Genomic DNA, 26800 nt, shown 5'->3' on the forward strand with positions numbered 1-26800 from the left:
ATATTGTCAGATCTGATAAGATTAGCTGCATGCTTGTTTCTGGTGTAATTCAGACACTACTGCAGCCAAATAGACCAGCAGGGCTGCTAGGAAACTAGTATTGTTTAAAAGGAAATAAATATGGCAGCCTCTCACCTCGGGTTCACTTCAATGCCACAGGTAATTAGAGTCAAACTGCAATAGCTGAACTACGATTCCAGTAAGGCATTTAATAGTTGTCATATTTTATACTAAACTGGATTTTTTCCCATTTCTAGGATCTTCGCTCTGTTGTTATACAAATATGTGCTTTTTTAGGCATGGAATTAAATGACGAGGCTATAGATATTGTGGTAAGAAGAGCCTCTTTCAAAGGGATGAAAATGGATCCACTTGCAAATAAAGAAGATTTTCCTGCAGACGTATTAGATTTGAATCTTGGGCAGTTTATGCGAAAAGGTAAAAGGATCTATATAGTAATTAATGTGAATAAGTAAAAATTGCGGTAAAAAAAATCCACTCATACTTCATTATAAGGGTCATTTAACATTCAAGCAACCACTTAAATTATGTCCAGAGAATGTGAAAACACAATTTAGGTAAGCATTAGGGCCGGATCCACACTATAAGTGCTTTTGTGAGCACTTGCGTTTAATTAGCTTTTGCTGAGCGCTTGCTAAAAAATCACTCCCATTCACTTTCATTAAAATCGCAGTAAAAATTGCATAAAAATCGCAATTTTTACCACAATTTTAACCATTTCAGCCGCCCGGACATGATCCAGGCGGCTGCTCTGCTGTGGTGCTGAGCTTCGGCACGCTCCCGCACGCGATTGCGGTCACACCCCCATGCTGTCCCCCCGGTAGCCCTGGGATCAGTAAACGGGAACATGGTTCCCGATCACCGATCCGTGTCCCCAGCAGAAAAAACGAAGCTTTCTTACTAGAGGCTTCAGTCTTTCTGCAAAAAAAAGTTTCCCCATCTTCCTTGTGCTTCCGGTTATCGAGAAGCACAAGGAGAAAGAAACAAACTCAAGGTGGTTATCTTGTGGCCAAATAGTAAAACTACATCTACATACATTTTACATTAAAATTTACACACATAATAACATTAAAAATTAAATGTTTATTTCCCACACCAAAATATTACCCAAATACATTTTTTAATGGAAAAAAAAAATTACAATTAAAAAGAAAAAAAACAACAACATAAATAGGGTCTGAACTTTTTAACTATGCATGTGAAGGGGGTATACTACGAACATTTTTTAAATTATAAGCTTGTAAATAGTGATGGACGCAAAATGGAAAAAAATGCACCTTTATTTCCAAATAAAATATTGGCGCCATACATTGTGATACCGACAAAATGTAAATGGTGCCATAACCGAGACAAACAGGAAAATAAAATACATAGGTTTTAATTATGGTAGCGTGGATTATTTTAAAGCTATAATGGATGAAACCTGAGAAATAATGAATTTTTTCCATTTTTTTCGTATTAATCCTGTTAAAATGCATTTATAAAAAAATTATTTCTTAGCAAAATGTACCACCCAAAGAAAGCCTAATTAGTGGCAGAAAAAACAAGATATAGATCAATAAATTAAAAGCAAGGAAGTAGTAAGGCGCTGCTCCCCCGTCCTGCCCTCCCAATTGAATAGCTGCCTAGTTCTCAAGGTATGGGGTATCCCCTTTGCCCCCTCCAAACAGTAAGAATAAACTAGAAAAAAGAGAACAGCGCTGAAGTCCAAATTACTGTTTGTTTGTATATTTATTTCTCCATATATAAAAACTATTAAAAGATAGGATCATAAAAAATCAAGATGATAAAAATTCCTCAGGATTTCTAACAAGTAATAATTTTACAAACTCCTTCATATACCTCATGTAGTTTAGGCATACTTTCATACATACAATGGAGCCACCTGAGTCTCTCTTAGAACTTGTTCCATGTAGGGTCCCCAGAGAAATATATATTTCCCCTTTCAATGTAGATGTATATGTTAAGCAAGTCTCTTAGTAGATGCTATACACTCCCCTCCGTAGATTGACCCCTTTCTCTCCAGCGGGGGACGCGTTCGCAGTCACTTACGCGTCTTGCAGCTTTAGTGTTATTCCATGCGGGCTCCGGCCGGTAGCCTCGCAGGTCAGGGTCTCCTCTAGCTACGTCTCGCCGCTACCACCGATAGAGCGTCTGCCTCTGGTCTTCTCGCGGCTCCGCTCGTTCTGGCTGTGCGGATTCCGGATAGTTAGCTAGCTGGGAGTGACGTCACTTTCCTTCCGGGTTTCTGCGTTCCACTCTACCTTCCACTCAGCGTTCCAGTACAGCTGCTGCCTTCAAAGCGTGTGTATGCAAGCTGTATATAGCGTACTTGACGTGCTATGTTGCAGATTTTGGAAACAACTTCTCAGGTTGGCAGAAAAACCCTCTTACATTGACATGTTTCAATGGTTATCGACCATCTTCATCAGGATAAGGGTTGTCTAAACTACATGAGGTATATGAAGGAGTTTGTAAAATTATTACTTGTTAGAAATCCTGAGGAATTTTTATCATCTTGATTTTTATGATCCTATCTTTTAATAGTTTTTATATATGGAGAAATAAATATACAAACAAACAGTAATTTGGACTTCAGCGCTGTTCTCTTTTTTCTAATAGATCAATAAATTGTGTTAAGTAGTGATAAAGTTATTAGTGAATGAATGGGAGGTGATAATTGCTCTGATGCATAAGGAGAAAAATCCCAGCGGGCTGAAATGGTTAATGAAAGTGAATTTTTCAAATTTTTTTAACAAGGGCTCAGCAAGCGCTAATCAAACGCAAGCGCTCACAAAAGCGCTTATAGTGTGGATCCGGCCTTACTGCTAAGTAATCTAGAAACTCTTACATAATTTCTGAAAATCTTTTTACATATTGCTTGAAAATATTTGTAATTTGGGCACTACACAGATCAGAAAGTGACTTTGATCAGATGAGGTGAGCACGCTGGATGGAGACAGGTTGGAGGTACTAGAAGAAATAGGGGGAAGCAGACAGGGGTTGGAGTACTAGTTTTTTGCACTGGTAGTGGAACACACTGTGGTGGTGAATAAGACAAATTTATAAAGGAGTTGCATTTGGGACTAACAAATTGCTGGTTAACACAATTACTGAAGGAGCTAGCTGTGGGAAGAAGGGGTGACTGAAGCAGTGCTGGGCCGAAATTACGCATGCGCGTAATTACGCACCGTAATTTACCGTTATTTTACGCGTAAGCGCTACGCGTAATTTACGGCTTACGCGTAAGTATGTACGCGTAAGCCGTAAAGCGGTATTGTAATTACGCCGCCTACCGTAATAGCGTAGGCATGCGTAATTTTACGGTGAATTACGCGTAATTTTACGCGTAATTTCGTAGGCACAACTCCCCTTCTCCAAGAGTAGCCAATCAGTTATCAAGTTTGTTTGGGAGCTACATCCTAAGCAACCAATAGTAACTTCTCCCGCCCTTTAGTATATAAGCTGTCAGCCATGATCTGTGTTCTTTGTGGGTTGCTTTCACTTTCTGAGGAGAAGGAGTGAGACAGAGAGTGATACAGTTTTACACATCCATATTAAGTGCAATTCTATTGCATTTTCTTAGATCTTTGATCTGTGTGATTGTAAGCCTGTGTTAGGAAGTTGATTATTGTAGTTAGGGCTTTGTTTAGGGTTAGAATTCTGTTGTTTAGTGTTAGAGGCAGGGAAAACTGATTATAGGGCTTGTGATTTTACAGTGAAAGCGTGTAGATTGTAGAGACAAGAGAGGGCCTGTGATATGTAATAGAGTGAAATCAGTTAGATTCAGGGATCGTGTGCTGAGAGTGAATTGTATTTTTTTTTTTTTTTTTTATCATTTTAATTATTTGATTTGATTGAATTTTATTTTCATTTTTTTTGTGGGGGGATTTATTTCAAGTGCGTTGTCCAAAAGCAATTGATATATAATTTGGACTAGCTCTCCAGTCCTCTCCTCCCTCATTACATTGAAATTTTAATTTGATTTATTTTTATTTTATTTTATACGTTTATCATTTGTCACTTTCCCCTACATTTCAATAAAACAATAACGTTTGGCACTTGCTGAACATATTCCCTACAATGTCTGGCAGAGGTGGAGCAGGCCGTGCCTGTGGCCGAGGAATTGAACCCACTGCAAAAAGATGTTTGTTTGACACCTTGACAGGCAGTGATCAAGAACCAGCAGCCCAAAAAGTACATCCCTATTTCACAGCAGGAAGGGGACGCTCTGCACCAAGCAGGGGATGCACTGTACCCGGCAGGGGTCAGTCCAAAACTGGCAGGGGACAGTCAGTTGGTAGTGGACAATCAGTGCGAGGTAGTGGCCAATCCTCAACAGGCACAGTGAGGAGTGAAGATGTAACTCCAAAAAAAGTCTACAACCTTATTCGCGATTCAAGGATGATGAAGGGCCCACGACGCCCCATTATGGAGAGCCAGGCTGCTGATATTGTGGAGTTTGTGACGAGAGATAGCGGTTCTCAGTCCCCCAATCTTCAGGCCCTGGAGAGTAGCAGCAGTACCAGCAGCACACCCATGCCTGCTCAAAGATCTGCCACCAACATCCAAAATGAGCCTTCACTTCCATATACTGCACATATTGCAGACCTTGTGGACAAAGCTCTTTCGCAGTCAGACATAAACCTAGAGTCTGATGCCCAGAATTTTTTTAATGAACCTCAGAATGTTATCGATGAGGGATTGGCGGGTGATGATCATGATGACAACTTGTACCATGCCCGCGATCAGTCTCAGTCCTCAATGGGAGAACATAACATCCAGGATGAGGGCTCTACCAACCTTCTTTCTCCCAATTATCCTGATGATGATGAGCTGGGTTCTTATAAGGGATGTAGTGACGATGATCTGGATAGGGACTATGACCCGCCTGAACATCATGATGATGCCAGCTCAGATGATTCAGAGCCGCAGAGGCTGCATCAGCATACCGTGAGACCTAGTGGAAGCAGTGGCTCCTCTGGTAGGCTTTTTCAAACGAGGCAGCAGCCACAGCCTGAGCCTGCATCTGAAAGCACCCTCTCCCAAATTGTTGTGCCTGAGACTGAAAAAACAGTTAAAAAATCATCTAAGAAAGCCCCAGTTTGGAAGTACTTTACCGTTGATGAATCTGATCCCCACATTGTCATATGCAACATTTGTGGTCATAAAGTGCGTTTAGGGAAGGACTTGTCAAGAGCGGGCACAGGTGGACCACTCTCCCACATAAAAAAGCATAAGAGAGAAAATCAGCTTGTTCAGGAAGCAATGGGTAAAATACCCCGCACAGTGCCCCATCCTTCTTCCCATTCAGGTTCTGACATCGGCACCCCTTCCCCCTGCCTTCACTCCGCAACACAGTCTGGCAGTAGAGGCCACATGTCAGCTACCTCAATTGCACGTTTCTCGTCAGTGGCTCACAGCACCCAGCCCTTAATTACTGAGTCGATAAGGTCGACAAAGCCACTGCCTTCCCATCACAGCAGGATCCGGAGGTTGAATGGGCTGCTGTCACAGGCTATGGTCCAGCAGTTATTGCCCTACAGTCTTGTAGAGGAGGGTACAGCCATTCGCGAGCTGCTGAGGTTTGGCATACCAGAATGGCGGATCCCCAGCCGCCATTTTTTTGCTAGGACAGCAATACCTGATCTGTATCGCCACACTGTGGATAATGTGACCCTGTCCCTTGACTATTCTGTAGGCAACAGGGTACATCTCACGACGGATTGCTGGACCAGCAGTCATGGCCAGGGACGTTATATGTCCTTTACGGCACATTGGGTCACCCTCCAATGTCAACAGGAGGGTTCCAGTCCTGGGGCGGCCAATGAGCTGGTTGCGCCGCCCCGTGGTGTCAAGGGGAACAGTTCCACAATTGCCTCTAGTCATGTCGCAACCGCTACAGCTGAGGCCCCCAGTAAGCGTGCCCGTGGGACTGGCCACAGCAGAGTGGTACATCGACGCTGTCAGGCGGTTCTGGGTTTAGTCAGCGTTGAGCAGCAGAGACTTACTGCACCAAATGTCCTGGCCATTATCAACGGACAGGTGCAGAAGTGGCTGACCCCAAGAAGACTCCAGGCTGGTCATGTTGTATGTGACAACGCAGCAAATCTGATTGCCGCCCTGAATCAGGGCAACATCCCCCATGTGCCATGTTTTGCCCACATACTCAACCTGGTGGTGCAGCGCTTTTTACGCACCTACCCAGGTTTGAGTGATGTGGTGCAGCATGCAAGAAGAGTTGTATCGAAGTTACGTTATTCTTCAAATGCCAAAGATTCGCTGTCTAAATTGCAGGAGAAACATGGCCTGCCCCCCCATAGGCTCATTGCAGACAGTGCAACACGGTGGAACTCCACACTTCGCATGCTGAATAGGTTGTGCGAGCAGAAAAAGGCGGTTGCAGAGTACCTCCGAGGAGGACATGGCACCCAGGGCGCACCTGCCCGATTCACCCAGGAAGAGTGGCGGCTGATGTATCAAGTCTGCCGTGTCTTGTCCCCATTCGATCAGGCTACAACATTCGTAAGTGGGGCACAAGTCTGTATCAGCGAAGTGATCCCTCTCGTGCACATGCTGGACGAGAGTCTGAGTAGCCTGATGGCAGCTGGGGAGGATGCGCTTGATGAGCTTGAACAACAAAGCTTGCTCCAAGCCACCCAGACTCAGGCACATGAGGAGGAGGAGGAGGAGGAGCTTACTTTCACGCGGGACTTACTTGAGGTGCCTGACCATTGTGAGGAGGGAGAGCAGGCCAGTGCAGCATCTGTGGTTCATGGGTGGGTAGACATTGGAAGGCAGGACGAGCAGCAGCAGCAGTCAGAGGATTTTGATGTGTTGAGCAGACCGGATGATTTGGAGGCGCAGGCTCATCTCTTCCCCATGGCTGTTCATATGTTGAAATGCTTACGCAGAGATCCCCGGATCCAAAACATTAAGGAGAGGGATGACTACTGGTTGGCCGCCCTTTTAGACCCTCGATGCAAGGGGAAACTGGGTCAGTTCATTCCAGCAAGCCGGCAGGAGGAGAGGATGCGTGAGCTGCAGCAGGCCCTAATACGTCATGTGCAGGAGGCCTTTCCACAGTCTGAGATCACAGCTATCCCCACTCATCGCACCCAGCAAGTAGCTGAGCCTAGCAGACCCATTCTTCCTGGAGACCTTTTTGGAGCAATGAGAAACTTTTACTTCTCTGAGCGTCCAACAATAACAACAAGAACAGTAGAAGGAAGTTTTCACCAGCGGGTGAGCCGCATGGTCAGTGATTACATGAGGTCACTTGGTGCATCTGACAGTATGCGCACAGAGGACCCTATGGAATTTTGGTCCGCCAGACTGGAAACCTGTCCCGAGCTGGCGCAGTATGCGCTTCAACTTCTGGCATGCCCGGCTTCCAGCGTCATTTCTGAGCGTGCATTCAGTGCGGCAGGTGGGGTGGTTACTGAAAAGCGATCCTGTTTGTCTACAGATTCAGTGAACAGACTGACCTTCTTAAAAATGAATCAGTCCTGGATTGATGGTGAATACTCAGCCCCTGCCCTCAGAGACAGAAACTGAATGAGATCGCTTTCAACTCCCTCTGATATACCTATGTGTCTATAAGATAACATTAAATATTTAATGTTCAGTTGTGTTCCCAACATTATTGTGCACTGCACAATTTGATTCAAAGGTACAGCAGTCTTCCCACTTTTATGGAGCTCTATGGTTACCTATGAATTAGTGGGGGGGGGGGGGGGGTGGAAGGGGTTCAGGTATGGTTACCTATGATTTACAGGGGGGTGGGTGGAAGGGGTTCAGGTATGGTTACCTATGAATTTCTTGGGGGAAGGGGAGAGGTCTGGCTACCTATGAATTACTGGGAGAGAGGGGGGCAGGTCTGGCTATGTATATTTAACTGGAGGGAGAGGTCTGGCTCCCTGTATTTCTATGCATATCAGATATACTGTACATGCATACAGATATATTATCAGATTCATATATATATATATATATATATATATATATATATATATATATAATGTCCCCAATATCCCCCACCAGCTGGGATCACCTGATGCCGTATTCATGTCCTTTGCTTGAACCGCCAGCTTGAACCGGTTGCTTGAACCGCCAGCAGAAAGAACACACACCTACTCCAAAATTCTCACTGAACCTCCATCAACATCTTGCAGCCCTCCTGAAACTCCTAGTGGCTTTCTGCCATCCTCCTTGCATGGAAGCCGGCGCGTTACCTGACCTGCCTAGAGTCAAGTGATACGCCTGCTGCCGTGCACAGAGGACGTCGGAAAACCACTAGGAGCATGCTAGGAGCTTCAGAAAGGCTACAAAACGTTGCTGGAGGCTTGGTAAGTATTTTAAAGCCTGCAAACCAGTCCAAACCCCCCCCCCCCCCCCAAAAAAAATGTATACCCAGGTGTATATGAAGAGTATACACTCCCTCTCTTAATCCCTGTCCATCCCGGTATGCCCGCTCTCAATGCTATTGAAATCATAGCTCCTACAGAAAGTAGAGCTGCAACCTGAAAAATGATGTCTGCGTGTCCTTACAGCGCATGCGCAGGCTTTGTCTCCTCTAATTATTTACGACTCTCTGCAGCGCATCATAGTTCCGTGCACTATGACACGGGCCACGCAGAAGGGAGGAAGAAATTAGAGGAGACTGAGCCGGCGCATGCGCTGTAAAAGAGAACTAAAAAGCAATGAATAATTGCTACATATACTCTTCACACTGTAAATTTTTCACACTGGCGCTTTGTGTTGGACATTGAAGATCTAAAAAATGAAGGGATTGCATCACAAGCAATGTGACACATACAACTAAGCATTCTGCATAAAAATATGTTTCAGAAATGCATTGTACTAACAATGTCATTGCATTTCTGTTGCGATTATTTAGTCCAACACAATGTGTCAGTGTCAGAGATCGTACAACAAAAGAGAAGAAACGTATACTTGTTTATGAAAAACATTTATTTTTTTGGGTTTGCAATGTCACGTGTATATATTTTTTTTTGTTTTTGTTTTGCAACTGGCAATTTTTTTTTTTTTTAGTAAAAAAATAATGGAAAAAAAAAAAAACTTTAAAGGGGAACTTCAGCATAAACAAACATACTGTCATTAAAGAGGAACTCCAGTGAAAATAATGTAATAAAAAAAGCGCTTCATTTTTACAATAATTATGTATAAAATATTAGGCATCACGCCTGCCCCCGGTGCCCATTAATTGGGCATTTATCTCGTCCTGCCGGGCCGATTTTTCCCGCAGCTCCAGGACCTGCTGCTGTAGGAGATTGAACTCCCGGACCGGCACTCCTGTCTCATGCCTCCTCACCCTTGCCTTCAGCCTCCTTAGTTCCCGTCTCACTAGTAAGTGAGTGGAAAGTGGGACTGTGGAAAGAATAGGAAAAATAGGTTAACCTGATTGATACAATGATTATACATTTTACATGTAAACAAAAAAAAAGAAAAGAAACCTGTAATGTAAAGCTTATACAATAACATTTAGGGTCCTGTTCCACCATAGAAGTAATGCGAAGGTGGCCACCTCGCTGCATCACTTCCGCATCTCCCAATGCAGAAGTGATTACAGGAGATGGGACGCAGATGCAGCCCTGCGAGAATCTGCAGCATGCTGAAGATTCTTGGATCAGTCTACACCGCTCTGCAGAACCTGAACGCAATAGAAACTATACCATTACCATGCAATGGTCTCAGGACACCCGCGGTGTGCCATATCGTACCACATGTAATGGAAATGGACCTGACTGTAGTTAACCTAATATGAGATATTACTTATACAGTGAAAGCAGTAGAGTTTTGTACCGTGTTAGCCATCAGAAAAAAGCAAGACATTTTTGATCAGGATGATACCATTTATTGGCTAACTTAAAGGGAACCTAAACTGAGAAGGATACGGAGGTTTCCTTTTAAAATAATACCAGTTGCCTGGCTCTCCAGCTGCTCCTGTGTCTCTAATACTTTCAGCCACATCCCCTCAACAAGCATGCAGATCAGGTGCTCTGACTGAAGTCAGACTGGATTAGCTGCTTGTTTCAGGTATGTGATTCAGCCACTACTGATCTCTTTGGCTGCAGCAGGACTGCCAGGCAACTGGTATGGTTTAAAAGTAAATACCCATATCCCTCTCAGTGTAGGTTGCCTTTAAAAGACTAAGAGCATGCAAGCTTTCAACTGTAGAGCCTTCTTCGGGCTTAAATCCTGAATGTTTACAAACAGATGGAATGGACAGCTATATACATGCAACATCCCAAGGGGATACATTTTTTTAAACAGAGCAGAGTTAGTTAGCTGAGATAAACAGAGCAGAGTTAGTTAGCTGAGATAACACATTTGTTTACACAGTACTCTCAGCTAACTTAGCTCTGTTTCCCCTAGGGCAGGGATGTCAAACCGGTCCTACGAGGGCCGAGATCCTCACAAATTTTTGGCACAGCTCAAATAAATTGATGGGTCTGCATCAGGATAGGTGTGTTCCATCAGGTACAACACATTCCTCTCTTTCTCAGTCCATCCTAAACATTGGCATGGATCGGGCCCTCCAGGACTGGAGTTTGACACGTGTCCTAACTAAGGCAGCTTAATGACATGTATGTGTGTGTAAAAAAAAATTATGTATCCCCTTGGGATGTTGCATGTATATAGCTGTCCATTCCATCTGTTTGTAAGCATTCAGGATTTAAGCCCGAAGAAGGCTCTAGTCTACAGTCGAAAGCTTGCATGCTCTTTTAAGTTTTTTGAAGTTAGCCAATAAATGGTATCATCCTGATCCAAAACCTATTAATTATACAATGCAATATTTTTACCAGTTTGGAGGCTTCCAGCAAATCGCCTGGCCACTCGCTGGCTGCGATACGAGGAGCCTGGGGAGGAAGACCGGGAGGTGCTAGGTCCAGGGGCATCTCCTTCCTGCAGGTCCTGGGGCTGCGCAGCAGACGGTGGGGTCCTGCCCTGTCTGGGGGCACGTCCTGGGCCTTGCTGTGCAGGTGGGGGATGAGAAGCAGATCCAGCTGTAATAAAGAATAATAAATAATATAATGAGAACGAAATATGTCATGAAATAGGTAAAAAGTATTATGTTTTTACTCAAACTCATTATTTTTTTTAATTGCTGGTGTATCTAACTGCTGGCAGTCTCTCTCACATCACCTCGTCCCTGCGATCAGGCTGCAGCCCGAGCCTCCGTTCCCCGCTCTGCAGCCAGCCCCGTGATGCAGAATATCCGAATCTCGGCTTGATGATGTCATCAAGCCCAGACCCAGTTAAGGGCGTGTAGAGCGGGGAACGGAGGCTCAGGCTGCAGCCTGATCGCAGGAACGAGGTGAGGTGAGAGAGACGGCTTGCGATCTACCCACAAAGGGGGCTGCCTGAATGGGGGGGGGGGTATCTGACTATCCATACTGGGGGATTGAGGACCCCTGGTGAGGGGTGGGGTGAGGTGTTAAAATGTGCAGCTGGGGTGACTAATAAAATAATGTGGATACATATACCCATTTTGGATTTAAAAAAAATATACTGGGTGCAGATCTGGCTATAATGGGGGGGGGGGGGGGGGAACTAATCCTGAGTGCACACACTAATCCAGAGGGCACATCTGGCTATAATTGCACTGGTCCATAAGGGGGAAACAAGGTCTGGATGTGAAGTGTTTAAACACAGAAAAAAGAAAAATTCTAATACCGTTTATTTCTTTATTGGACATGAAAGAATATGACTCTTAAAGTGAATGGGTACCACTTTAAAAATAAAAAAGTCAGATACTCACCTAAGGAGAGGGAAGGCTCGGTCCTAATGAGCCTTCCCTCTCCTCTCCCAGTGCCCGGTCCCGCGCAGGATCCCCCGTAGCAGTATTCGACCAGTTTGGTCAAATACTGCCACTTCCACCGCCGAAGGGAGGTTTCGGAAGCCTTCGGGAGCAATCGGGCTCCCGAAGATGGGCCAATCCATACTACGCATGCGCACTCTGACGCATTCGCGCATGCGTAGTATGGAGTACTCCTGAAAACCTCCGAATTCCCTGCGTTGGCAGATGCGAACGGGGGAGCCAGCACAGCACCGAGGGCACCGGGAGAGGAGAGGGAAGGCTCATTAGGACCGAGCCTTCCCTCTCCTTAGGTGAGTATCTGACTTTTTTATTGTAAAACTGGTACCCATTCGCTTTAAATACAGTAAAATATAAATAGGATAGGATATAAAGAGCGCTCCTGAACGTAGACTGGGGCAATGGTTCATCTTTAGTAGGAATAAGCCCCTGCGCACACAGCAAATATATCAAAGGAGTGGCTTTGAGACAACTCTGTGTATGTATGCCCTTGAGTTGAGAGGCCAAGCAAGAGCATAGGCATCAATAAAATTTAATAACTCTGGAGAGATCTTAAAATGGCTATGCACCACAGCCGGATCATCCACAAGGCAAACCTTGGCAGTTGCCAAGGTCATGGAGAGGACCAAAGAGCCTGATGGACGATAGCACCTATCAAATCCTTGTAAAAATACCAGGTGATCAACAGTGGTTATCAAGTTGCATTCCACAAAGTATGATATAAGGCCCTTTTTTCCACTAGCTGCGTTTTTGGTAAAAATGCAAAACGCATGCGTTTTTCCAAATTCAATAGTGCAGGTGCATGTCTGCGCAATTACGATGCGTTTTGTGTTTTTTCTTTTTCAATCAATACAACACTTTTCAGCCACAGTAAAAAAGCAAAGCAAACACATAAAAAACTCACTAAAGCATTTACATCAAAATATCTAGATGCATTGCACAAATAACGTGTTTACGTTTGTGTTTTGCAGAGGAAAGGGCCCATACTCTTAGGGCTCAAACCCACTAGAGCGCTTTTATGCGCGTTTTGAGTGTTTTGTGCACCGCTAGCGATCCCGCAAAATGCTCTGGTAATGTTAATGGGTGGCCCAAATTCCACTACAGCGGTCGCAGTTTTCTATGTTCGATTTCGGGTGCATTACCGCTTCCAATAGAAAATGTTGGAGTGCTGCTGGAACCGTTTACCTTTTTTAAAGCGCTGAACAAAAAATGCATTTATGATTCCCACAATGCTTTTTTTGTCCAGAAAATATTTAAAAAAAAAAAAACACCCAATCAGAACACTAATCGATAATCGCAAAACGCTGTAGACGCTAGGAACTCCCATACAAAAACCGCAAACCGTACAAAAACCGCTAACGCAAACCGCTAAACAACCGCTTGCAAAATGCTCCAAAAAAACAAAACACTCAGCAAATACTGCACAAATATCATCACTATGCCCACACAGGAGGCAGGAGCACAAAAAATAATTTAGGTAACCCATTTTAGAATTATTCCATAACGAAAACAAAATGTGGAAAAAGTGATGAGCTCATCTGTGAATATTAAACGGATAATTTTTCCGTATATAGTACTACACAACTCTATTATAATATTCACTGCACAAGGTATTTTTATAGTATAATTAGATACAGTATAAAAAACCCAAGATACACATACATAAACTAGTAGTTTGCTGACTTACATGACAGGGCTTCCTCAATGCTCTTGACGAGCTCTTTGTCCCTCCTTTTCAGGTCGCTCCACATCATCTGGACCTGCTTCACCCTCAAGTTCCTGCTGAATTGGGTCCTCAGCAGTAACTGGACCCTCCTCACCACCCGCTTTTTGTACTTCCCCACCACCAGGTCATATCGGCCTCTTGTAAATTCCTGAAAAAAAATTGACAGTATTCATGAGCACTGTATGGATTATACATTTTTTAATTAGGATTAACTTTACTTAAATCATAATGTTTCAACATTATAAAAATGATATAAGTATCACCCTACTTTATCTGGTCCCCCATCCTTTGGCCAAATGTAATTTCCACCCATAGGCTATCATTCATGAAAGTGTGGTCGGTAACAAAATCCGTGCGGGAAAGTACCGCTTTCGGTATTTTAGACTTCTGGTGGTCATTCATACAAATGTTGCCAGTTGTGATATACTGTAAGTGCGGTGATTCCCCGAAAAAGCCTGGTGGTAGGCTTGCGGAAACAGAGAAGCTGCCCGAGTCCCTCCGTGCGCTGCTCTCTCTGCTGCTGCTTGGGAGGTCTATGTCCCATTCAGTTACATGTATTCCACATGCTTATCGCTACTTCCTAGGGAGCGATAATCCCCGTCCGCATAACGCTTGGTCTAATCTTTATGAATTGACATTTTGTTACCTTTTTTTAGATAATCACCGCACAAGGCGGTAATTTATCGCTGTGCTCGGGAATGACAGCTTTTGATGCGGAAACAGCCTTTATATGAATGCACATTTTGCTAAGTGCTCGGTAAAGTCAGCTGTTTTCAGAATTTGCGCATGCAGGAATGCTTGAGGCTAATTTCACACCAGGACGTTGCGTTAGAGGGGGCGTTAAGGTCGCATAACGTTCCCCTAACTCAACGCCTGGTGGTGCTGGATCTGGACGTCAGAGTGAGCTGCGTTGTGCAGCTCACTCTGGCGTCAGTGATGCCGTGATGCGCACTCTTGTGCGCATGCGGCATCACGTGGTCCCGCCGGCCAATCGCCGCACAGAGCGGATGCTCCAGGAAGTAAACACTGCACGTCACAACGCGCAGTGCATATTAATTAGCCATGTGCCTGGCCGCTCTCCGCTCCTCCCCAACATTACTGAGCATGTGCAAGCAGTCTAACGCGGCTTAGCCGCGTCTAAAGTACTGCATGCAGTACGTTGTCTTGTGACGCAGCGTTACAATGTAACGCAACGTCCGCACTGTGAACAGCCCCATTGATTTTTCATTACTGTGCGGTGGGCTGCGTTACAGGCTGCTCTAACGTGCGCCTGTAACGTCCCACTGTGAAACCAGCCTTATGAATGATAGCCAATGTGATTGGTAAATATTGTGAATTTGTGTTCGTGAACATGTTACAGGACTTCCGAGGCCAAAAAGAAGAAAATGACACTATACCTTTTTAATATCTGAATCCACGGAGGACGTCCAGCGCGTCCTCCGCACCGTACCGCCGTCATTGCAGCCCTTTTCGTTCCCCCATGGCTCGGCCCGACCCCACTGAACGGGTCGCATGTATTCCACAAGTAAGATGGCCACCTTGAGCCGCGGCTGCGCAGTACGCTTTGCCGCGAGTGCGATTGCGCAGCCTTTAGCCCGCCTCCCACCGCATACTGGGTACGGGAGGCGGGCTAAAGGCTGCGCAGTCGCACTCGCGGCAAAGCGTACTGCGCAGCCGCGGCTCAAGGCGGCGGCCATCTTACTTGTGGAATACATGCGACCCGTTCAGTGGGGTCGGGCCGAGCCATGGGGGAACGAAAAGGGCTGCAATGACGGCGGTACGGTGTGGAGGACGCGCTGGACATCCTCCATGGATTCAGATATTAAAAAGGTATAGTGTCATTTTTTTCTTTTTGGCCTCGGAAGTCCTTTAACAAAATGTCCGTTCATGAGCAGATGAAAATATTGGAGTGCTGCTGAAACCGTTTACCGTTTTTAAAGCGCTGAAAAAAAAATGCATTTATGATTCCCACAATGCATTTTTTGTCCAGAAAAAAAAAAAAAAAAATTCAGAACACTAATCAATAATCACAAAACACTGTAGACACTAGGAACTCCCATACAAAAAACGCAAACCGTGCAAAAAACGCTAACGTAAACCGCTAAACAACCGCTTGCAAAATGCTCCAAAAAAAACAAGACGCTAGCGTCTGCGGGAGCGTTTTGCGATTTTTAGTGGGTTCCTAGACTTACTGTTCAGGCGTGCAATGAGTGTAACGTAAGTTTACTGTACTATTACAATATAATATCACTAACATTTAGCAAAATACAGTGTGAATGTGTCTCTACTATTAAAGGGACTCAGCCGCGACACTCAGCCAAGTGTCGCCCCCACCTTGCTGGTATAGGAAGAGGCACGTCATTACGTCAGCCGATACGCGTCATGACGGCGGCCGGCATGACAGTCCTGCGCATGCGCAGTAAACCCACGTATGCGCAGGACTGTCACGTCATGACGCGTAGCTCGCAGTCCCTTTAACAGTAGTGGTACAAGCAAAGTTACAGTGACAAATAAAATAAAAAACCCTCTGCAACACCTATGATACACTTTTTAAAGTAAAATATAAATAAATGCATAAAAACAATACCAAATAAATGCATTTTGTTCAAAATACATTGCTTACCTCAATCACCATCCTTTTCAACTCGGGTGGGTTTTTTGGAGGCATTCTGGATGTGCCCTGGACTCCCTGCAGGCTGCAATAAAAGTCTGTGTGGTGTCCAGGTCTTTCCCACGAGTCTCTGTCTTTTTTTTACAGCTTCCTGTTGATTTTTACGCATTAGCCAATCACAGCCTATGAAGCTGAGCGTGCCCGGAGCGCATACGTACGCGTACGTACTGACGCATTTACGCAATAGCTACCATAGCGATAGGCGGCTATTGCGTACACGCTCGTCCGCATGCGTCAAAACGTACGCGTTGGTGGTTATTACCGTAGTACACGTAACAATATATCGTAAGCGCATACATTACGGTACCCTTACGCGTAACCGCGTAAGTTTACGCGTAATTACAGAGATGACCCGTAGATAATGTAGTACGTCGTAACCGTAATTGCGTAATGCGTAATAGCGTAGAATTACGCGTAATGACCCGTAAGCGTAGATTTTTCCATTACGATCAGCACTGGACTGAAGACAGGCAGTGGTGAAAATGGAAGTAGTAAACACAGTGGTAGTGAAACAGCAAAGGGAGGCTAGTGGAGGAGAGGATTAGTTGGTAATTGGAGAGAGGAATCACATAAGCTAAAGCAGTCACTGGATAACCAGCAAGAGGTGACAAACTGGTTCTAACCACTCAAATTTCACTGTAATGACCTGCAACTTCTTGCCACTTGAGAAAAGACTTGCAGCAGCATCTTGAGAACCACTGTCTATGGGTGTTGGAGGTGAAGGAGTAGGATGAGAAACAGCAGAGGATGATTTTGGTCCCCATTGAATAGCGCTTAAATACTGTTCCAACTTTACTTTTGGGTTTCTCTTCATATGTGAGAGCAGTAAACTTGTTTCTAAATGGGAATTACGTTTTTGTCTGCAAATTGCTCATCAGTGCTCAATGCCACACTTATCATCTAGTTGGGTAGTAAAGAAGTCCTAGACTAGAGAGCTCCATGCAACCAGAGGTGCTCAGATACCCCCAATCACATATTTAAGTGATTACAAATTGACTTACGAATTGACTCGTGATCACGATCACCAATAGAAACAAATATCTAACTCGAGTGCGGTTTTGAGTCGAATAACCGCATGTAATCGCGAATCACCAGTCGTGATTCGTGATTAAGAACCCGCCAACATTAGTGGTTAATAGCAAAGCACCCTCACATGCTATAAACACCAAATTTGCCAGATATGTTAAGAAGAAAAGATCAAAAAGTCCTAATAGTTTTTGAGAAAATCGATTTTAAATTTTCAAAGGTAAAAAGTATACCTTTAAATGCGGTAAATGACAGTTAATGTAGAAAACCTACGGTAGGGTAAATTTACAGATCTCAAAAGAAAGAACAATGAATTTCCTGACGGGGTTTCCAGGGGTGTACGGACCTCCTGGAAACCCCTCAGGAGCCGCAACACTTTGGCCAGGGATCGCTATACAGCCGCAATATGGCTGTATAATGATCCCTGGCAAAACATTTAGGAGGTTGGGAACAAGAGGACCTGGCGGAATCAACTAGAGACTTACTAAATTACTGGTTGGGTACCAATAAATCGATTTATGAAGCGTTGGAGGGGGGAAGGGCCAATTCTTTATTATCTAAAATGCATGCTCTGACTCTTATGCATAAAGTTTGGCACGTAGTTAGACTCCTGCAACAGATAACTGGGTTTACCACTTATACACCGATCTGCGATCTGGAAAAATCATGAGTTGGTTGAGTTGAGTAGTCTCGACTTTGGTCATGTTTGGGAGAGTTTGGGTGTAGATAAATTGTCCATGATATGGGCTGGGGATAGTCTGGCACCCTTGGATTTTACTATCGCGGAAGCTTCACTCAGTTCCTATAGGTATACTCCAGCTTCAGATGTTAAAATTCAGATATGCAATTAAGAAGCAGGCAGAAACATACTTATTTCGATTTCAGTCATCCCCAGTGTTTAATATGGTAGGCCAGGCTACTACCAAACAGGGCCTTATTTCTCAATGTTATAACATGCTACTTAATGATTTTCGGTGGAAATTTCCTCTGAGGTGTAGGGAGATATGTCAGGATATGTTTTTCAAAAAGACCTTATATTTTTTGAGAAAATCAATTTTAAAAAGTTTCAAAGTAAAAAAGTATACTTTAAATGCGGTAAATGACAGTTAATGTAGCAAACCTAACGGTAGTGTAATTTTACATATATCAAAGGAAAGAGAAATGAATTTCCTGGAGGAGTTTCCAGGCAGTGCATACAGACTCCCTGGAAACCCCTCCGGAGCTGCAACACTTTGGCCAGGAATTGCTATACAGCCGCAATATGGTCTTATAAAGATCCCTGGCAACTTTTTCTATTTTTTAAAAACTTTTTTTAATGTTCAGAGGGTGGGAAATGACATGGGGTCCCCCCTTCCGAGGCTCTCCTTGTCCCCCATGCAGGCTGGGATAGCCAGAATGCAGAGCCCCAACCGAGTGGGGCTTCACACCCTGAGCTATACCAGCCCGCATGGTCCATGGTATGGGGGGCTCTGGGGGGTAGGGGAGGGGTGGCCAAGCCTCCCCCCAGCTCTTGTCCAATCTATGGACAATGGGCTCTTCCCCACCTTTGATGCCCCAGGTGGAGGTGGGGGTGACCATTCCCCGGGGGGGGGGGGGGTTTCTATAAGAAGGGGAACCCCAGATGCCCACCCCCTCCTAGGAGAAATTAGTATATGGGTACAAAGTACCACTTACCCATTTCCATAAAGGGTAAATGAAATGAAAACACAACCACTAGAAAAGTTCTTTATTGTTCTTAAGAAGGCAATCAAGCGGCCTGCAGGCACAAATGCTGTGTGGGGACTGACTTAGTCTTTGGCAGGCAGCAGGGGCATGTAGGCAGAGATGCAGTGTGGGGACTGACTTAGTCTTCGGGCAGGCAGCAGCGGCATGCAGGCAGAGATGCTGTGTGTGGACTGACTTAGTCTTCGGGCAAGCAGTAGCCCTCCAGGATCCATGCCTCATTCATTTTAATAAAGGTGAGGTACTGAACACTTTTTTGACCTAGTCGACTTCCCTTGTCAGTGACAATGCCTCCTGCTGCGCTGAAGGTCCTTTCTGACAAGACGCTTGAGGCAGGGCAACCCAGAAGTTGGATGGCAAATTGTGACAGCTCTGGCCACAGGTCAACCCTGTGCACCCAGTAGTACAGGGGTTCATCGCTGCTCAGAGTGTCTATATCCACACTTAAGGCAAGGTAATTGCTACCTGCCGGTTGAGGCATTTGTGGAGGGTGGATCCGGAAGGGCTGAGGCTAGGCGTTGAACTAACGAAAGTCTGGATGTCCAACATCACCATCAGATCGCTAGAGCGTCCTGTCCTTGCCTGCGTGGATATAGGAGGAAGATTACTGGCACCTTTTTTCCATTGTGCTGTGACATCACCCTTAAACACACTGTAAAGCATACTTGACAAATTATTGTGCAAGTGCTGCATCCTTTCAGACTTCTGGTACTTTGGTAACATCACCGCCACTTTGTGCTTATACCGAGGGTCTAGTAGCATTGCCACCCAGTACAGGTCGTTCCCCTTTTTTTCTATGGGGGTCCCTCAACAGGCTGGACAGCATGAAAGACCTCATCAGCACAAGGTTCGATGCCGACCTAGTCATCTCCTCTTCCTCTTCCTCAGGGATGTCAGGGAAGTTCTTCTCCTCCCCCCAGCCATGAACAATATCACGGGTTCCCGAAAGGTGAGCAGCACAAGCACCCTGCAATGCCATCTGCTCCTCAAAGCCACCTTCCTCCTCTGACTCCTCTTCCCCAGACTCCTCCTCTGTGCTGCCGCAGGTGTTGATGACAAATCTGGTTCTGGTTCCCACAACTCTTCCTGTTCACGCTCCTCTACAGCTTGATCCACCACTCTAAACATGGAAAGCTGAAGGAAGAAAGCGCATGGGATAAGGTCACTGATGGCACCTTCACTGCGACTCAATAGGTTTGTCACCTCCTCAAATGGACGCATGAGCCTGCAGGCATTACGCATGAGTGTCCAGTACCTCGGCAAGAAAATCCCCAGCTCCCCAAAGCCTGCCCTAGCACTGTAGCTGTACAGATACTCGTTGACGGCTTTTTCCTGTTGTAGCAGGCGGTCAAACATGAGGAGCGTTGAATTTCAGTGAGTCGGGCTATCGCAAATCAAGCACCTCACTGGCAAGTTCTTTTTCCGCTGAATATCGGACAAGCGCGCCATGGCCATGTAGGAACACTTGAAATGCCCACACACCTTCCTGGACTGCTTCAGGACCTCCTGTAAGCCTGAGAACGTACACACAAATTGTTGGATTATAAGATTCAGCACATGTGCCATGCAGGGCACATGTGTCAACTTGCCCAAACTCAAAGCCGACAATAGATTTCTTCCGTTGTCACACACCACGTTGCCGATCTCCAGTTGGTGCGGGGTCAGCCACTGATCCACCTGTTTGTTCAGAGCAGCCAGGAGTGCTGGTCTGGTGTGAGTCTCAGCTTTGAGGCAAGACCTGTCCAAGATGGTGTGACACCGTTGTACCTGGCATGCGGAATTCGGATAAAAGCACACCGGAACTATCTAAGGGTCTGAGCGCTAACACGAAGTATTCGCAACAGCAGGCAAGTTGCGAGTGACAAGGCAAGGCTTATGAAGCAGAGGGAGACCCTCCAGGCACGCCCCCGGCGATCAACCAATGGGGAGCGGTGAGCGGCCCCACTGACGTCAGCCAACCAGCCGGTCAGCTGACGCGCCTCCTCCCCGCATAAAGGTCCTGACAGGGCAACCTTATGTGCAACTGACAGTTCCGTCCTCGGCGTGCTAGACGCCTGAGGCCCAGAAATGCTGCTGGTCATGGCGCTGGAGGCAGCTGCGGTGGTAGCGCTGTTCACCGCAGCTGCCTTTTCTGCATATGCTACACCCAACGCTTTGTGCCAGAGAGGACACCACTTGCCTTTCAACATCACGGTACAGTTCGGGTATCGCCTTTTTTTTAAATCATTGTCAGCTGGGACTGTGGGTTGAATCTATGCAGTGTGTCACCTACACAGAGACCTATGGTAGAGTAAGTTCAATCACAAATACAGTGGAAAAATATGCACTGGTAATACAGTGTGCTGGCACAGTACAGCAAGGGCCAGGTGCGACAGGGCTGAGAAGAATATTAGCCCTCAAAAGAGCTCTTTTGGGGTGCTTTCAGCAACAAATTTCAGCCAGGAGCAAGCTGCCAAAAGCCTAACTAACGCTTTCCGTATCTCCAACAATGTATCTCTCTTCCTCTCACTACAGCAGCTGCCAGAAACTGAGAACATGGCCGACGCTGCTGCGTTTTTATAGTGGGGGCGGGGGTCCGTGGGGGAGTGCAGCCTGATTTGCTGCCATGTGTCTGCTGACTGTGATGTAGAGGGTCAAAGTTTAGCCCAATGATGAGGTATAGGGGGCGGGTCGAACGCACTATGTGTTCGCGTCCCACCGCGGATGCGCACAGCTGACAGTCGCGCGAACTATCCGCCCAGCAAACCATTTGGGCCATCTCTATTAAACACTTGATCTATAATGTTAAGAATACCACCCCAATATCTTCTGAGTTTAGGACAATTCCAGAGCATGTGAAGAAGGTCTCCATGGTCCCTAGCACATCTGGGACAAGCACAAGCAGGTGAAGGAAGTAGTCCAAATCTATATAAACGTTTAGGTGTATAATGTGTCCTATGAATAATCTGAAGCTGCATACATTTTTGAGTGGCATTGACCGATAGCAGGGGTATGGCCTGTAGTGCCTCCAGCCAATCCTGATCTGAAAGAGTCAGACTATCTTGACCCCATATCTCCCTACACCTCAGAGGAAATGTCCGATGAAAATCATCGAGTAGCATGTTAGAACATTGAGAAATAAGGCCCTGTTTGGTAGTAGCCTGGCCTACCATATTAAACACTGGAGATGACTGAAATCGAAACAAGTATGTTTCTGCCTGCTTCTTAATTGCATATCTGAATTTTAACATCTGAAACTGGAGTATACCTATAGGAACTGAGTGAAGCTTCCGCGATAGTAAAATCCAAGGGTGCCAGACTATCCCCAGCCCATATCATGGACAATTTATCTACACCCAAACTCTCCCAAACATGACCAAAGTCGAGACTACTCAACTCAACCAACTCATGATTTTGCCAGATCCCAGATCGGTGTATAAGTGGTAAACCCAGTTATCTGTTGCAGGAGTCTAACTTTTTGCCAAACTTTATGCATAAGTGTCAGAGTAGGCATTTTAGGTAATAAACAATTGTCCCTTCCCCCCTCCAACGCTTCATAAATCGATTTATTGGTACCCAACCAGTAATTTAGTAAGTCTCTAGTTGATTCCGCCAGGTCCTCTTGTTCCCAACCTCCTGAAATGTTTTGCCATGGATCCTTATACAGCCATATTGCGGCTGTATAGCGATCCCTGGCCAAAGCTTTGCAGCTCCGGAGGGGTTTTGCTACATTACCTGTCATTTACTACACTTAAATGTATACTTTTTTCCTTTGAAACTTTAAAATCGATTTTCTCAAAAACTATAAGGTATTTTTGATTTTTTTTATCCTCTTGTTGCCACTGTTCTTCTTAACATATCTGGCACATTTGGTGTTTCTAGCATGTAAGGGGGCTTTGCTATTAATTGCTAAATTTGACAGGATTTTAATCATGAATACCGACTAGTGATCACGAGTAACTCATGACCACGAGTCCGGTAACGAGTGCAATCACGAGTGCATTCGTGATCGAGAGCTGATCACTAATGCCAATTACGACCTCATGGTCGCAAAAAACGGCTCGTGTTCAAGAGTTACTCGTGAACATGAGGTCGTGATGAGCACCACTGCGTGCAACCAATCTTCCCTTTTTCTTTGTCATTCTGGCACCTTTTTGTTCATGTCTCTACTATCACTTCCTGCAAAGTACCTATGCTTGCACTCATACCTCTGCCCTTTAAGCTTTACACCTTTGAAGTTGGTAGGCATCCACTTTCTTCCCCTCTGTGCTGCTGTACTTCCTGAATAGCACTGTCATAGTTGCTACTACTGACTATTCTATATGACTGTGGTTCCCAGGTTGTACCATCATCACCACAATCCTTTTCACCAGTGTCATCATAAGCTGCCTCTGATGCAGACTGAACTGGTGCTTGTCTAACCTACGTTAAGTCCTGACCACATAGTCCCAGAGGATCACCCTCTGTCTCTTGTGTTGTTCTTTAACCACTTCACAACGGAGGGGTTTTACCCCTGAAGCACCAGCGCGATTTGTACTTTGCAGCGCTGCTTCCATTGATTTTTTTTCTGTGATATGATTGGTTATTGGGGACTGGGGTCCCCATAACCAATCATTGCACTGCAGAGCGGGGGTGTGCGCGCGCACGTGGGTCGCGGGGGAGCGCGATCGCGCGCTGCACATTTGTTTACAATTCATTGTTGTCAATGGAGACTGCTTCTGTTTGAAGCAGTCTCCATTGTGTCCTCAATCGGCGCGTCTAATTGGATTTAGGTGTTCCTAACATCCAATTAGTCACCTGCTGTGCTGGCTGGCTGGAGTGTGCGCGCGAGGTCCCCGCCCACTCCCAGCCAGTAAACAAACAAGTGCGCCTTTCTCCGTCCCTGGAGGTGAAGCAGTGCGCAGAGGGACGGAGAAATTTAGCACTGGGGGGGTAAAGTGGTTAAATGTTCTGGCTCATCAAGCAGCTGAAGGGAATCTGTGGGTGTCCCTTTCAATTTAATGTGTAACTAAACCCAGAACTTCCTCTCTGCTCTAAAAGTTTAGCCACAGCATGATAACTTGTATGGGATATCTAGTCTATTGTCTCAAATGTCAACATACAAATACTTATCAATGGATCTTTTCTCTGCCTTCTTTCCAAAGAAACAATTACAAATTAACAGTACACTTCATTAGCGCTCCTTTTAAAATCCTTTAGGGTACTCAGGAAAAGCAGGTGGGGGTGGAGACTAGAGATGGCCCGAACGGTTTGCCGGCAAATGGGAACCGGCGAACTTCCGTGGTTCGCGATCGCAGAGAACACTCTCTACATCACAGTCAGCAGGCACATTGTAGCAAATTAAGCTACACTCCCTCCTGGAGCCCCACCCCCCCCCCCTTAGAAAAGACAGGCAGCGTCAGGCATTGGACTCACTTGTGTGCCTGCAGTAATTAGAGAAGGGATAGCTGCTGCAGACTCTCATAGGGAAAGCTTAGTTAGGCTCTTGTAGGCTTGTTAGCTTGCTCCTGGCTGATTGTTATTGCTAAAAAAAAGCACCCCTCAACAGCTCTTTTGAGAGCTAATCTTGTTCTTGTGATCTATTTTTTTTTTTGTGTGTGTGTGTCCCACTGACACTTGCGTTGCATAGACAGCCTTAGTAATTCCTACTGTGTGTGCCACTGCCAGGCCCAGCACATTCAGTGACTACCTGTGTGTGTGACAGGTGCACATTGTAATACCCATCACTGCATATACCTACTAACTGTTGTTCACTTCAGTGCACCCACCTACCTACGTGAGCGCACGCAGTGTCACTGTGCCTGTTCGGTACCTGTCTGTGTGAGACAGGTGCACATTATAATACCCATCACTACATATACCTACCTGACAGTCACTGTCGTTCTATCATTGAGCCACCACAGTCCAGTGACCATATGGGCTTGAAAACCGCCACGGCCTGCACTCTGGCCAGTCCAGCATGGCCATCACTACACAAACAATTGTTTGCAGTGCGTTACACAGTGAGTTTGGTGTGTCAGTGTGAAGCAGTACTCTAATTACACTCCCTGATTGATGTACAGTATACACATGCAAGATGTTTTAAAGCACTGGGCTTGAAAACTGCCACGGCCTGCACTCTGGCCATGGTGCGCACCAATCCAGCACGGCCATCACTACACAAAAAGCTGTTTGCGGTGCGTTACACAGTGAGTTTGGTGTGTTAGTGTGAAGCAGTACTCTAATTTAATTCCCCTTCATGATCATAACCTTGCCGCGGTGAAGGGGCTTGCGTATCACAATGAAGCAATGACCGCCGGCTATATGAGCGTCTCGGGGGGGGGGGGGGGATAATAAGGTTGTTGCTTCATTGTGAACAGATGAAATTTGATCAGCTGGACAGCCAATGATGTTCTATCATTGAGCTACCACAGCCCGGTGACCATATGGGCTTGAAAACCGCCACGGCCTGCACTCTGGCCATGATGCGCTCCAGTCCACTAGTCCACTACACAAACAGCTGTTTGCGGTGCGTTACACAGTGAGTTTAGTGTCAGTGTGAAGCAGTACTCTACTTACACTCCCTGATTAATGTATACACATGCAAGATGTTTTAAAGCACTTTAGGCCTGCAATTTAGCATTCAATGTGATTTCTGCCCTCGAAACGCTGCTTTGCGTTAAATCCAGATTTTTCCCCGGGACTTTTGGCGTGTGTCCCACTCCGCCATGCCCCCTTCAGATGTTAGACCGCTTGAAACATCTTTTCCATCACTTTTCTGGCCAGCATAAGTGTTTCTACTTTTCAAAGTTCACCTTCCCATTGAATTCTATTGCTGTTCGCAAAAGTTCACGCAAACCTAACTTTTGCGGAAGTTCACGAACCCGGTTCAGGAACCAAAAATCGGAGGTTTGGGCCATCTCTAGTGGAGAGGCAGTATGTCTAAAAACGAACAACACCAGGGAAGCAACACCAGGGAAAGGGTAACAACTTTGACAGTGAGGTCTAAAAAACATAGCTTTCACCAGGAAAGCAGCCACACTTTGCAATGCCAGCTCAATAAATATTAAAGCAGCAACTATACAACATGACCTAACAGTGGCGTAGCTAAGGAGCTATGGGCCCCAGTGCAAGTTTTACATGGGGCCCCCCCAAGCACTCTATACATAACAATTGATATGGCGCACCAGTTTATTAATGATTACTACTATTTCAAGCATCTTAGAATAATATTATAATCAACATATAACAATATGTATCAACATAAAAACATTCCAAGATGATATATGTTGATATATATTGTTATATGTTGATTATGATATTATTCTAAGGAGTACCTACATTGTTCCCTGTTTTAGACACTGCTTTGTATTTGATCTGAGGAAGCGGACTGTGTTCCGCGAAACGCGTTATCATTGATAGTGCCTGATGAATAATAAACCTTTTGTTTGAAATTGTCTTTGCTCTTTCCTTTGAGGTAAGCCATTTTTATTATTTACTAGCGGACCCGCGGCGTAGCATACACCGCATAACAGGGTAGTGGGAAGGAAGGGGGTATTGGGCACAGCGGTGGGGAGGGGGGTCGGACCCCCCCTCCCTCACCTGGGTCCCCCATCTGCGCTCCCCCTCCAGCTTAAGCTAAGCAGCAGCCGTCGCCGCTATGAGTAAGATGCAGCGAGCGGGGATGACTCACCTCTTCCACGTTCCAGTGTGCGTTCCACTGTTGTCACTTCCTGCAATGCCGCCCACTGTATTGTAAGTGGACGGCATGGCAGGAAGTGACAACAGTGGAACGCCTGCTGGAACGCGGAAGAGGTGAGTCATCCCCGCCCAC

At 45.6% G+C, this 26800-nt stretch overlaps 1 protein-coding gene across 3 annotated transcripts in view; it reads left to right on the forward strand.

The window, feature by feature from the left end:
• Window positions 1–26800, forward strand: part of LOC137570744 (amine sulfotransferase-like) — a 127802-nt gene that overhangs the window by 76259 nt on the left and 24743 nt on the right. For all 3 annotated transcript variants that reach the window (XR_011031159.1, XM_068279466.1, XM_068279467.1), the window contains exon 6: window positions 258–438. Coding sequence is in view for 2 of the 3 variants with exons in the window: in XM_068279466.1 (XP_068135567.1) it covers window positions 258–438 (181 nt within the window). In the remaining variant the exon portion in view is untranslated. The remainder of the gene's footprint in view (window positions 1–257; window positions 439–26800) is intronic.

This window comes from Hyperolius riggenbachi, chromosome 4, assembly GCF_040937935.1.
Source record: "Hyperolius riggenbachi isolate aHypRig1 chromosome 4, aHypRig1.pri, whole genome shotgun sequence".
Classification (NCBI taxonomy): domain Eukaryota; kingdom Metazoa; phylum Chordata; class Amphibia; order Anura; family Hyperoliidae; genus Hyperolius; species Hyperolius riggenbachi.